The sequence below is a fragment of the Gossypium hirsutum genome, chromosome D07, assembly GCF_007990345.1.
Source record: "Gossypium hirsutum isolate 1008001.06 chromosome D07, Gossypium_hirsutum_v2.1, whole genome shotgun sequence".
Taxonomy (NCBI): domain Eukaryota; kingdom Viridiplantae; phylum Streptophyta; class Magnoliopsida; order Malvales; family Malvaceae; genus Gossypium; species Gossypium hirsutum.
In genome coordinates this window covers 20570796-20581710 of record NC_053443.1, presented here as the reverse complement: position 1 = coordinate 20581710, position 10915 = coordinate 20570796, and the positions used below count along the sequence as shown (strand labels likewise).

At 30.8% G+C, this 10915-nt stretch overlaps 1 protein-coding gene and 1 long non-coding RNA gene across 2 annotated transcripts; one reads left to right on the top strand and one right to left on the bottom strand.

Moving 5' to 3' along the window:
• Window positions 1-245: 245 nt before the first annotated feature.
• Window positions 246-939, bottom strand: LOC121219084 (uncharacterized). The gene is made up of 2 exons (XR_005915754.1): window positions 811-939; window positions 246-546 (listed from the first exon to the last, which is right to left on the bottom strand). It is a non-coding gene; the product is annotated as an uncharacterized lncRNA (long non-coding RNA).
• On the top strand, window positions 541-3859 carry LOC107954357 (uncharacterized). The gene is made up of 3 exons (XM_016889892.2): window positions 541-1633; window positions 1735-2150; window positions 2262-3859. The coding sequence occupies exons 1-3, from the start codon at window positions 1568-1570 to the stop codon at window positions 3535-3537; spliced, it is 1758 nt and encodes a 585-aa protein (XP_016745381.1). The 5' UTR covers window positions 541-1567; the 3' UTR covers window positions 3538-3859.
• The last annotated feature ends 7056 nt before the right edge of the window (window positions 3860-10915 follow it).

Sequence of the window (10915 nt, the reverse complement as noted above, 5' to 3'; positions counted from 1 at the left end):
TCTTAGTTTAATTAATATACATAATAAATATTGTACCACCGATGAGATGATAAAAGAATTTGTGTTACCAATAAATTGTTAAAAGAAAAAGAGAGAATTTCTCCTCCAAATATTTTAAACCCGAAAGTTATCACTATTCAAACATGTTTCCCGCTTCAACATATTAATCTCATACCATAAAATAAATAAATAAAAGTGATTATGAAAAGATATTAGTCTGAAATCTTTAATTAACATGACAGCTCTACTTTTAAAAGGAAATAATAATATTGCATTTTAATTGGTACAAAAATTGGTTGCCTTAAGATTTGGGTGACATGGAAGCCAAGTAATGTGGGGGCACATATATAAAGAAGGATGACAGGTGGAGAGCAAGATAGGATGACATGGCGAAGAAGGGGGATGGGGATGGGGATGCACGAGATTGCAGGAGCTGTTGTTTTTTTGTTGTGGGGGCAAACAAAAGTTAAAGCTAGAGATGGAGATGGAGAAGGAGATCATATAGCCTTTAAGACAAACCCATGTGGCACATGTATCCATCTTCATCTGCATTCATTAATCAATGTGGGTGAAATTAAAAGAAAACCAAGTCCTCTCCCCCAAAAGAAAATAAAAATAAAAATAAAGCATGATTCTTGTTTTCATGTGGCTTAGGAAAGAAGGGTCATCTTCTTTTTATCCCTCATGTTTCCTTTAATAAACTGATGTCCAATATGGTGATTAAACAATGTTGAAGGATTAAAATCGTTGAAGAAAAAACAGTAAGTGAAGGGAAAAACCTTAAAGTTTCCGAACTACAAAGTGGCTCACCATAGAGTAGAAGTGTTGGTGGTAGCAGGCATATGAGAAATGTGTGGTGAGCAGTGCGGCACCGCGCGCCAGCCTTAAATGTACCGTGACGTGTTAAAATGTTAATGACAAATCATGCGATTCGGTGGTGAAAAGCACTCTAAAACAAATTAGAAAAAGGTGAGGATTTTTAGGCATTTCCAATGCGATCAGAAAATAAAAAAGTGGTGGAAGAAGAGGTTTCTACACTATCTTTTTAACTTACTTTTTGGGGGCTGGGGTGGGGGGATTTGTTGCCGTCTTATCTTTTTCCCCTGACCACCTTGTAGTTGAACCCGAGGACCCGTGACGATTCACCGGATTTTTCCGGTTAGATTCATGCATTTACTGGATAAACCAGTTTATCGAATTTATAACTTTGGTTTTTCAGAAGCCACATAATAGCGCATAGTGAAGAGAGAGAATCTAAAATGGTATGGTGCCTTGCCAGCTATCAAGTTTAAGAATCAAAGCTTTCTCTGAGGTCAAAGCTGGCAATTTTCCCTTATTTACTACGCTTTCTTTGTATCATTTGCAGATTTAAATATCAACCCTTTCCTCCATTTTCCTCTCATAGTCTCTCCCCCCCCCCATTCAGTTCCCATTTCCCTCTATCCCCTTTCGCTCTGTCTCTCTATATGTATACTTTGAGAGCAAGAAAGGAAAAGAAAGGTTAATGATTTGATTGATTCTGATTATTCTCCCTCAACAAGGATATAGCAAAGAACAAAAACAACCCATGGCTGTGTCTCCATGTTTGAGTGGTAATGATCAGAAGAAACACTGGTGGCTTACCAATAGAAAGGTAGAAAAAGAAGGGCTTTAAAAGCCTCGATCTTGGATTATGTCTGTCTTTTAACAAAGTTCCATTTTTTTTCTTAAACTCATTGCCTTTGATCTGTGCAGCTTGTAGATAAGTACATTAAGGATGCAAGGTGCCTCATTGCAACGCAAGAACACAACGAGGTAGCTTCAGCTCTCAATCTTCTTGATGCAGCTTTGGCTCTTTCGCCTCGTTTGGAGGTTGCTCTTGAACTCAAAGCGAGATCTTTGCTCTACCTAAGGCGTTTTAGGGATGTTGTTGACATGCTTCAAGACTATATTCCCAGTCTCAAAATCTCAACCGACGACTCTGGCTCGGTTTCCTCTGATAACTCCTCTCACCAGCTCTCCAGGGAGCGAGTCAAGCTTTTACCTTCTAATGACTCGTCCTCTGACTCATCGAGTCGTGACCCGTCTTTCAAGTGCTTTTCTGTTTCGGACTTGAAGAAGAAAGTCATGGCGGGGTTGTGTAAAAGCTGCGACAAAGAAGGCAAATGGAGGTCAATTTTCACAACCCAAGTTTAATAGTAATAATTTTAGGGTAATTGGAGGCTTGAATTAATAATAGTTAACATGTGTTTAACTCGATTGAACTGAAAATTGTGGTACAGGTACTTGGTTCTAGGCCAAGCATGTTGCCACCTAGGCTTAATGGAGGACGCCATGGTTCTCCTCCAAACAGGCAAACGCCTCGCTTCCGCCGCGTTCCGCCGTGAGAGCATTTGTTGGTCCGACGATAGCTTCTCCCTCCCCAACGCTATTGTCCTTTCAGACATCTCCTCTGCTGCCACAACACCTCCTTCCACGCCTCCACACAATCCTACATCTTTCTCCGAATCCGAAAGCATTTCCCAGCTTCTATCCCACATCAAGCTCCTCATCCGCCGTAGAACTGCTGCCATTGCGGCCTTAGATGCTGGCCTATACTCCGAAGCCATCCGCCATTTCTCCAAAATAGTAGACGGTCGCCGCCCTGCCCCTCAGGGCTTCCTTGCAGAGTGTTATTTGCATCGAGCCTACGCCTACAAGGCCTCAGGTCGCATAGCTGAGTCAATCTCGGATTGCAACAAAACGCTTGCTCTTGATCCAACTAGCATCCAAGCCCTTGACACCAGGGCATCGCTGTTGGAAACCATCCGCTGTTTACCCGACTGTTTGCACGACTTTGAACACTTGAAACTGCTTTACAATTCCATCTTGCGAGACAGGAAGCTCCCAGGTCCAGCCTGGAAGCGTCACAATGTGAGATACAGGGAGATTCCAGGGAAACTCTGTGCATTAACCACTAAAATTCAACAATTGAAACAAAGGGTTGCTTCTGGGGAGACCGGAAACGTTGATTACCATGCCTTGATTGGTTTGAGGCGTGGATGCTCAAGGTCTGAATTAGAGAGGGCTCATTTGCTACTCTGTTTAAGACACAAACCAGAGAAAGCTACCAACTTCGTTGATCGATGTGAGTTCGCCGATGAGCGTGGCCTCGACTCGGTTAAAGACAGAGCCAAGATGTCGGCTTTGCTTCTTTACAGGTTGCTTCAAAAAGGTTATGCCAGCGTTATGTCCACGATTATGGATGAAGAATCGGCTGAGAGGCAAAGGAAGAAAGCTGCAGCTGCTTTACAAGCAGCACAGGCAGCAATTCATGTGCAGCAAACCCAGTATTGTAACTCTAAATTGGAACCTGAAACTAGTCCCACTTCTTCAACAAATCCATCAGGTTGCAATAACAGGGGTAACCGCAGTGAAAGCAAGACCAACGCGGTTAGTTCCAACACAAACGTGTTTCAAGGTGTATTTTGCAGGGATCTAGCTGCAGTTGGGAATCTATTATCACAGGTTGGGTTCAATCGTCCACTCCAAGTGAAATATGAGGCACTCAGCTGCTGATTTTCTTGTGATGTTTACCGGCAGAAAAATCTGTGGTTCGTTATCCTTGTTTGTACAAATATATATTGTTAGTGTTATCTGCCGGAAAATTTTGTCATCCTCTTTCTCTTCTTCCATCTACTACCTGTACAGAAATAAATTTTCATTACTGAATATCCTATTCCTATCCTACTTTTGGGGTACATTTCCTTAGCCTAAACGCCATTGTTTTCCGATTTCAGTTGATATTAATCCACGAGATTGGCACAAAACAGTACTTGCGATATGGCCAGAAAAAATAAATTTGAGTTAGAAGCTAGAGTTTTGGCTTCTTTTTTCTGTCTTTATCTGTTGGCATTTAATTTTTCTCTGCCTTGTTTATCCACGGACTGACATTGTCTGACATTCCACTAGATATATTTTAATTGAAATTCTTTAACGATTAGAGGCTTTCTTCTTTGTGTTCCTGTGGCTTTGAGTGCAGCATCATCATCAACTGGTGAAAAATGAAAAAGGTTAATGTAAAGGGCGGGGGGGTGTGTCAGCAAGTTTCAGGTCTCACACAAAGACAAATAATGAAAAGGAGAGCGGTGTGGGGTGTCTAATCAAAACACTAAATACAAGAAGAAATTGAAGCTACACTCTGCCATGATTTGTGCCCTTCTAGGCATTGTTTACTTTTCCATGCAAACACTATTTCTCCATTGCAAGCCTCCAATGTCCATGATTGCCTATGATTGTGTGGGTAGGAAAAGGCTCATCAATTCAAATCCCTCTAATTTTGGTGTTATAATTGGATATTATCGTATAAAAATCAAAATTTTAATTGGTGGTGTTAAAATTATATGGTTTTTTTTAATAAAAAATTATACGTTCTTCATTTTTATTCACACTATATTTTTATTACACTAGTTCTTTAACGTCACGTGCACATTAATTTTATTTTTGACAAAATATTTTAGTTTTATATAATTAATATAAAAAATTATTATTAAACGTAATTTATAAAAAAATATATTTATATAATGCTTAAAATATGAACATGTTGTAGATCCACTCTTCAATTTTTGTTGTTTTGATATATATTTTCTCTTATATAATGCCTAAAATTATCTATAATCCCTCCCCAACCCATAAATAGAAAGATAATCAGCGCACTTAAATCCACGTTCTCCTGTATTAACAACAATACCTTTACTAATTGAGTTAAGACTCGATATGTTATTTTGATATTTGAAAAACTTATGTAAATAAATTAGTTATATTATAAATACATTTAATAATATTATTATTTTGAGTTTTGAAATAAATAATTTCTATGCCGTAAGAGCTAAGTAATATTTTTTGCTTTGGTAGGATCAAATATAAAGTTATTTCTCAACGTATTTTTTGAATTAATATTATTAATAAAACAAATATAATTAGTTTTTAGTTTAAACATTATATTAATAGCATTTTTTATCGTATTTACTCAACATAGAACATGAATGTAGAGAAAGATCTATTAAGAAATTCGAATCAACTATGAGAAGGTGATGATTTCTCATCTCATCCCTTAACTATGTGGTCCATGCTCATAGAAATGGAATACATTTCATGACTATTTGTTTACCTTTTTGAAGAACACCCATAATTAGGAGATTAGTCATTATTATCGGCGGTGAATACCTTAATTATGATAAAGAAAAATTGGAATCAAATAAGCTATCGATGAAATAAGTTGACATTTTCTGGATAATAAATTGAGATTGAACTTTTATTATTTTAAAATTTATCAAATACATTTTGTGTTTTATATTAAAAATATTTAATGTTTTTTTATGTATTTAAACTTTTAACAATTAATAACATAATAATAAAATATTGGTATAATGATAAATTTGGCCCTTAATGTTTACATATTTTTTTCAATTTGACTTTTATTCTTCTTTTGAGCTAAATTTGACTCTTAACATTTTAAAAAGAGTCGAATTGATGTTTTTAAAAGAAATACTAATTAAAGCATTAAATTTTCAAATATGGTAACCCACATGACAAGCCACGTGTACTCCATGCTAATTTTTATATTTTTAAATTACTTGGTGTGACATATATGACAAATAGTGTAATGTCTATAAGAAGTATACTTAGACTGCCATGCTATGCCAATATCATGAAAAATTAGCGTTAGTCAGTATTTTCGTTAAAAAAACAACAATTTAACTCTTTTTTGAAAAGTTAATTGCCAAATTTAATTCAAAAAAGAATAAGAGCGAATATATACATTTATATAAACGTTGAGGGTTAAATTTATCATTATGCCTAAAATAATTTAAAGATATGTAAATTTTATATGATAAAAAAATTAACTGTCATTTTTTCACTTATAGCTTTTTGATAAAAAAAATTATCTACTATATTATATTGAAATAAAATTATAATTTCTATAAAAATGAAATTATAAATTTTGATCAGTCAATACATTGTAACACACAACATTATGAATTAGGAGCGGTTTTACAGAATTGGTAAAACTATTAATTTATTTAATTCTAAAACATTATCATTTAATCAAATTAACCATAATTAAATTTTAAAAGTTTAAAAATAAATCATTTGCAATAAATTAGATAAAATTTAAAAACCCAATTTCCTAAAAAAATCAAAATAAAACTATATTAAGACGAATTAAAACATTCAACTTCGTCAAAATAATAATAAAAATTGAAAAATAAATATAATATTCTTCTTCAATTTATTATTCTCATCATCATCTTCTATCAAAGAGGTTTTATTCTTACTTGTTTAATTTCCAATGCAATTAATTGCATTTTGACTTTTGTTTCTCCATTCAACTTCACAACAAAAAATATTACTAATATCAAATAATAATCAAAGACATTTTTAAGTAAAATACAAAATCTATTAAATAATGATAAAAATTCATTTTCTCCACATAATTTTTTAAATGCTTCTTAAATGAAATGTATCTATTTATAGTGCTAAATCTTAATTTTAACACTTTTAAGTGTTAATCGATTTAAAATAATAAGTATAATTTAATAATATGGATTCAAAGTCAAAATAAATGAAAAATTTATTAATAAAATAACTATAACTAAAATTATTTTTATATTTTATATAAAAATACTATTAGCAAAATAATTATAATTATTATTTCATATTAGTAACCATATATCATATTTATTTGAAAATAAAGGTGAAAAATTAAAAAAACTACATGGATGATTAGATTATTTTTGTTGTTATATAATAATTAATAATACATGTAATATGTATGTATCATATACCTAAGGATTTTGATTATTTTTAATTTATCCAATTATAATCAATAAATTAATAGTTAATTAATATTACTTTTATTATTACCACATAATAATTAGTGATATATTAATAAATTATTATTAAAATATTAATTTAGTAATATAATAAATAATGAAAGTTATTTTCTTCCGTTCAAAAGTTATTAAAATGTTAAGTTAATAATATAATAAATGTTAATTTAGACGGTTGGGCCAATGTTTTGTTTTTAACGCTAAGTTCTGGGGTATTCTAGATGACTCGACTCTTCTTCAGATGACAGTACGATAGAGTTTTGATTCGGACGGACAGTTTGGAGGTTGTTCAAGAAATTTAGGAAGCATTTTCAAAAACATTTCATTCAACACTATTCAAACGTATTCATCAACTTCTGATGGAAACAAATATTTGAGAATTTGAACATATTCCTAAAGAAGAGAACATAGAAGTAGATGGTATCGCTAAACTAGCTTTCGATAGGATTGAAGGGCTATAGCTATTTGTAGAGAATCCGCTGATTATTTCTAGTTAATAGTGTTTAATTTATCAGTTTGTTATTCACCAAAAGAATAGTTCTCTAAACTCATACATACATACATACATACATACATACATACATACATACATACATACATACATACGTACGTACATACATACATACGAGGTTAGATCTTGGTTGTCCATGTCACACATGTTTACAATTTGTCCACATATTTTTCGTATATTTCTTGTTAGATTTGAATTGGCATTTAATGCTTAAATTGATAGTTAGACTGATATAGAGACCTGATTGATATAATATTTATACTTTAAGAACTTAACTAGAATGTTTTAAAATTTAGAGACTAATTTAAAATTTAAACTTTAGAGACATTTTAGTGGAGTTAACCCATAATATATAATAAATTATAATAGGCTTTAAGTACCTATAAAAATTTAAAAATCAATTAAGCCCTAATTAAAATTGAGACTAATTAAATACTTAATCAAAAGTTAGTAATTAATTGAGTCGTTGAATATAAAGTGATCACATGGCAACAAATGTGACATTTGGCATGAAAAAAATGTTGACTTTAGTATTAAAATGATTTTTAGAAATTATAATAAAACAAATTATCAGAAAATTATTAAAAAAATCCTATAAAAAGTCATAGAAAATTATGTTAAAATGATATAAAATTATTTAAAATTTATTAAAATCATAAAATCATTAGTATGTTTTAAATTATTAAAAACATTAAATATTTTACATATTTTATATAAAATTTTCTATAACTTTCTATTTTTATTATTTTTGAAAATTTCATAATATTTTAATATTTTAATATTTTAAATAATTTTTAAAATATTTTAACAGAAAATTATTGCTCGCTTTTCTTTTCCCTCATAGATTGCCTATATCATACCTCAATTCAACCTTATCAACTTCTCTTGCATCACCTCTTCTCAACCAAAACCATTACCCATCACTCACCTTAAGTCACCTGAACTCATTGTCTCTCAAGCCCCCAACACCCATACAAGTTCGATCACCATTACACTTCAAGCTCTTCATTTTCTTATTACAAAAACCAAATACTTCAAACCTTCAAATAACAAAAGATAAATTATATAGTTTTATAATTTTTTACAATTTTTTATCAATTTTATATACTTTATAAAAAAAATTATAATTCTAGTTTTTATAATATTTGCATATTTTTCATAATATATTAATAATTTTTATATTTTTTTGTAATTTTGTATAATATTTTTATAATTTTTTATAGTTATTCTATAATTTTTATAATTTTCTACTTTTATAATATTTTAATAGGCTTAAATAATTAAAAATCAATTAAGCCATTGTAGAATAATTAAAAATAAATTAAGTTCCTCATGTTAGTATCTTTTTCATGCCAAATGTCATGTGAATTGTGACATCAATTTTTTTCATAGTCAGTTCAATGTCTCAATTGATTGCAAACTTTTAATTAAGAGCTTATTTTATTGCAGTTATCAATTAAATATTTGATTGAACTTTTTATCATTTTAAAGAATAAATTTTAACACTTAAACCTTTAAAATATTGAAATTTTAACCATCAAATTTAATTTTGAAAACCAAAACCAAACCTATTAAAAATTTAATCCATGCATTCATTCTACAACAACATTAAATTTGAAACATAAAAAATATGATGTATTGTGAGTGCATGAATCTCATGCACAGCAAGTCAACAATAACAACACGACACCTTCATTGATGAAATTAAAAATAATAGAGTACAAATAACTTTATTTAAACATAAATTTAAAATCAAAAATTTAAAATTTAATATAAACCTTAAACCATAAATTCTAGACTCAAAACATTGAGAACAATACATTGATTAATAAATACTAATAATTTTATTTAAACCCGAAACTTGAAATGTGATATAAACTTTAAATCCTAAACTCAAACTCAATAAAGATATAATAATTATAATTATTTATTTTATCCAATGATAAAATATGATTGAGCGAATATGAAGGCAAGAAATTTCCCATGGAGGCAAACCAAAAATCAGATTATGTAATACAAGGGGCATTTTGGTGAGCAAGTGTACTCACATCCTTTTTCTTTCACACGAATCTTGAATTACCATTATTTCCTTTGATCGGCAATTGATGTGAGTTTGTTTCTAACTTAGGACCAAATTAGTTAAATAATCATGTTCAACTTTATAAGAGAGCTTTCCTTGCATGTGAGTTATGCTCTTTTATTCAATGCTACTCAAATGTTTTTGCTTTGCTTAATTTCATCTTTAGCCAATTGGAGAGCATCCACTTTTGCATGCAATTTGGGAACGGGTATAAAATAGAACACGTGATGTCTGAATGTTGGGAACATTGGGAAGAGGGGAAGTGGTGGCCAGGCAGGCGGCCGGATATGATGATGTCAGTGTCAGACGGCACGTGATGGAATCATGTGCTTTTCTTTTCTTTTTGGGGCTTCACAACGAATAATCAATCATATCATTGGTTTTAAATTTATGTAATCACAACTGCAAGTGGCCTAATCATGTTTAATAAAATAAATAATGCGGAAGACCTGACCTTCTAGCCTCCAGAGTCCAGACTCATTCAGGGCTTTCATCAATGGATATTTACTTCTGTAACTCATTTTATTTATTTATTTTTCTACTACAGATCATTCTTCTCTCCGTTCATAACACATTGGGTTTGTTGGAATAGAATAAAATAGATATTGAATTGTCTAATCGATGAGATTAGAATAGGGAAATAACAGCGTCTTTGGTTGACTAAATTGGGTATTCTGCACAGCGCTATGCAGCCTCTATATCTTCAACTCCATACTAGGGATCCATGAATATCGAATAGGATATTTTAGGCGGGTGATACCAGAAATTTTTTTAGGGTCGAAATTAAATTATACTTTTTACAATAAAAAATATAATTTCATCGTGTTAATAGTTTATATCTTTATAATTTTTAAAAAATTAAATTAATTTTTTAATATTTTTAGGGGGTAAAGTGTAATTTTATCTTTACTAATTTAAAATTTTAAAAACTTTTCATTTTAAGGGGCGGGGCCCCTATTAGCCCTCTAGTTTCGCCACTGATTTTAGGATTTGTTTGGATAATACAATTTAATTATTATAGTATCATGTATTTATAAGAACTTGTAAGTATGATAAAAATAATTTCTAAACAAGTAACAAAAATTAAAATTAAATCATCATGTGTATCATGTTAATCTAAAAAAGCAATTGATAATACATGACCAAAAAGAAGTTGATAATACGATTACTAATAAAAATAACAAGAAAAGTAAATATCTTGTAACCTTCCCAACTCGACCTAGATGTGAAGCTCGAATTCAAAAGATTACATTAGCCACCGAAATGACCTAGTAAGCTAACGAAGTTTTATAAACAGTCAATTCAAAACTTTTGCTTAATTTTAGTAGAAAATTTAGTGTGTTCTCAAAAGTTACAATATCTTTCAAAAACCAGTTGGTTTTCATGATTAACTTTGCGGAGAGCGATTTTTTATTTATAAGTTTTTCAAATCTCATTTACGTAATAATGTGGTCAAAAAGTGATATCTAACAT

Bases quoted from the DNA above. Each gene is read 5' to 3' on its own strand.
- LOC107954357 (XM_016889892.2), top strand. From the start codon at position 1,568: ATGGCTGTGTCTCCATGTTTGAGTGGTAATGATCAGAAGAAACACTGG. The intron at 1,634-1,734 runs GTAGAAAAAGAA...TGATCTGTGCAG, and splicing joins GGTGGCTTACCAATAGAAAG to CTTGTAGATAAGTACATTAA. The intron at 2,151-2,261 runs GTCAATTTTCAC...ATTGTGGTACAG, and splicing joins GACAAAGAAGGCAAATGGAG to GTACTTGGTTCTAGGCCAAG.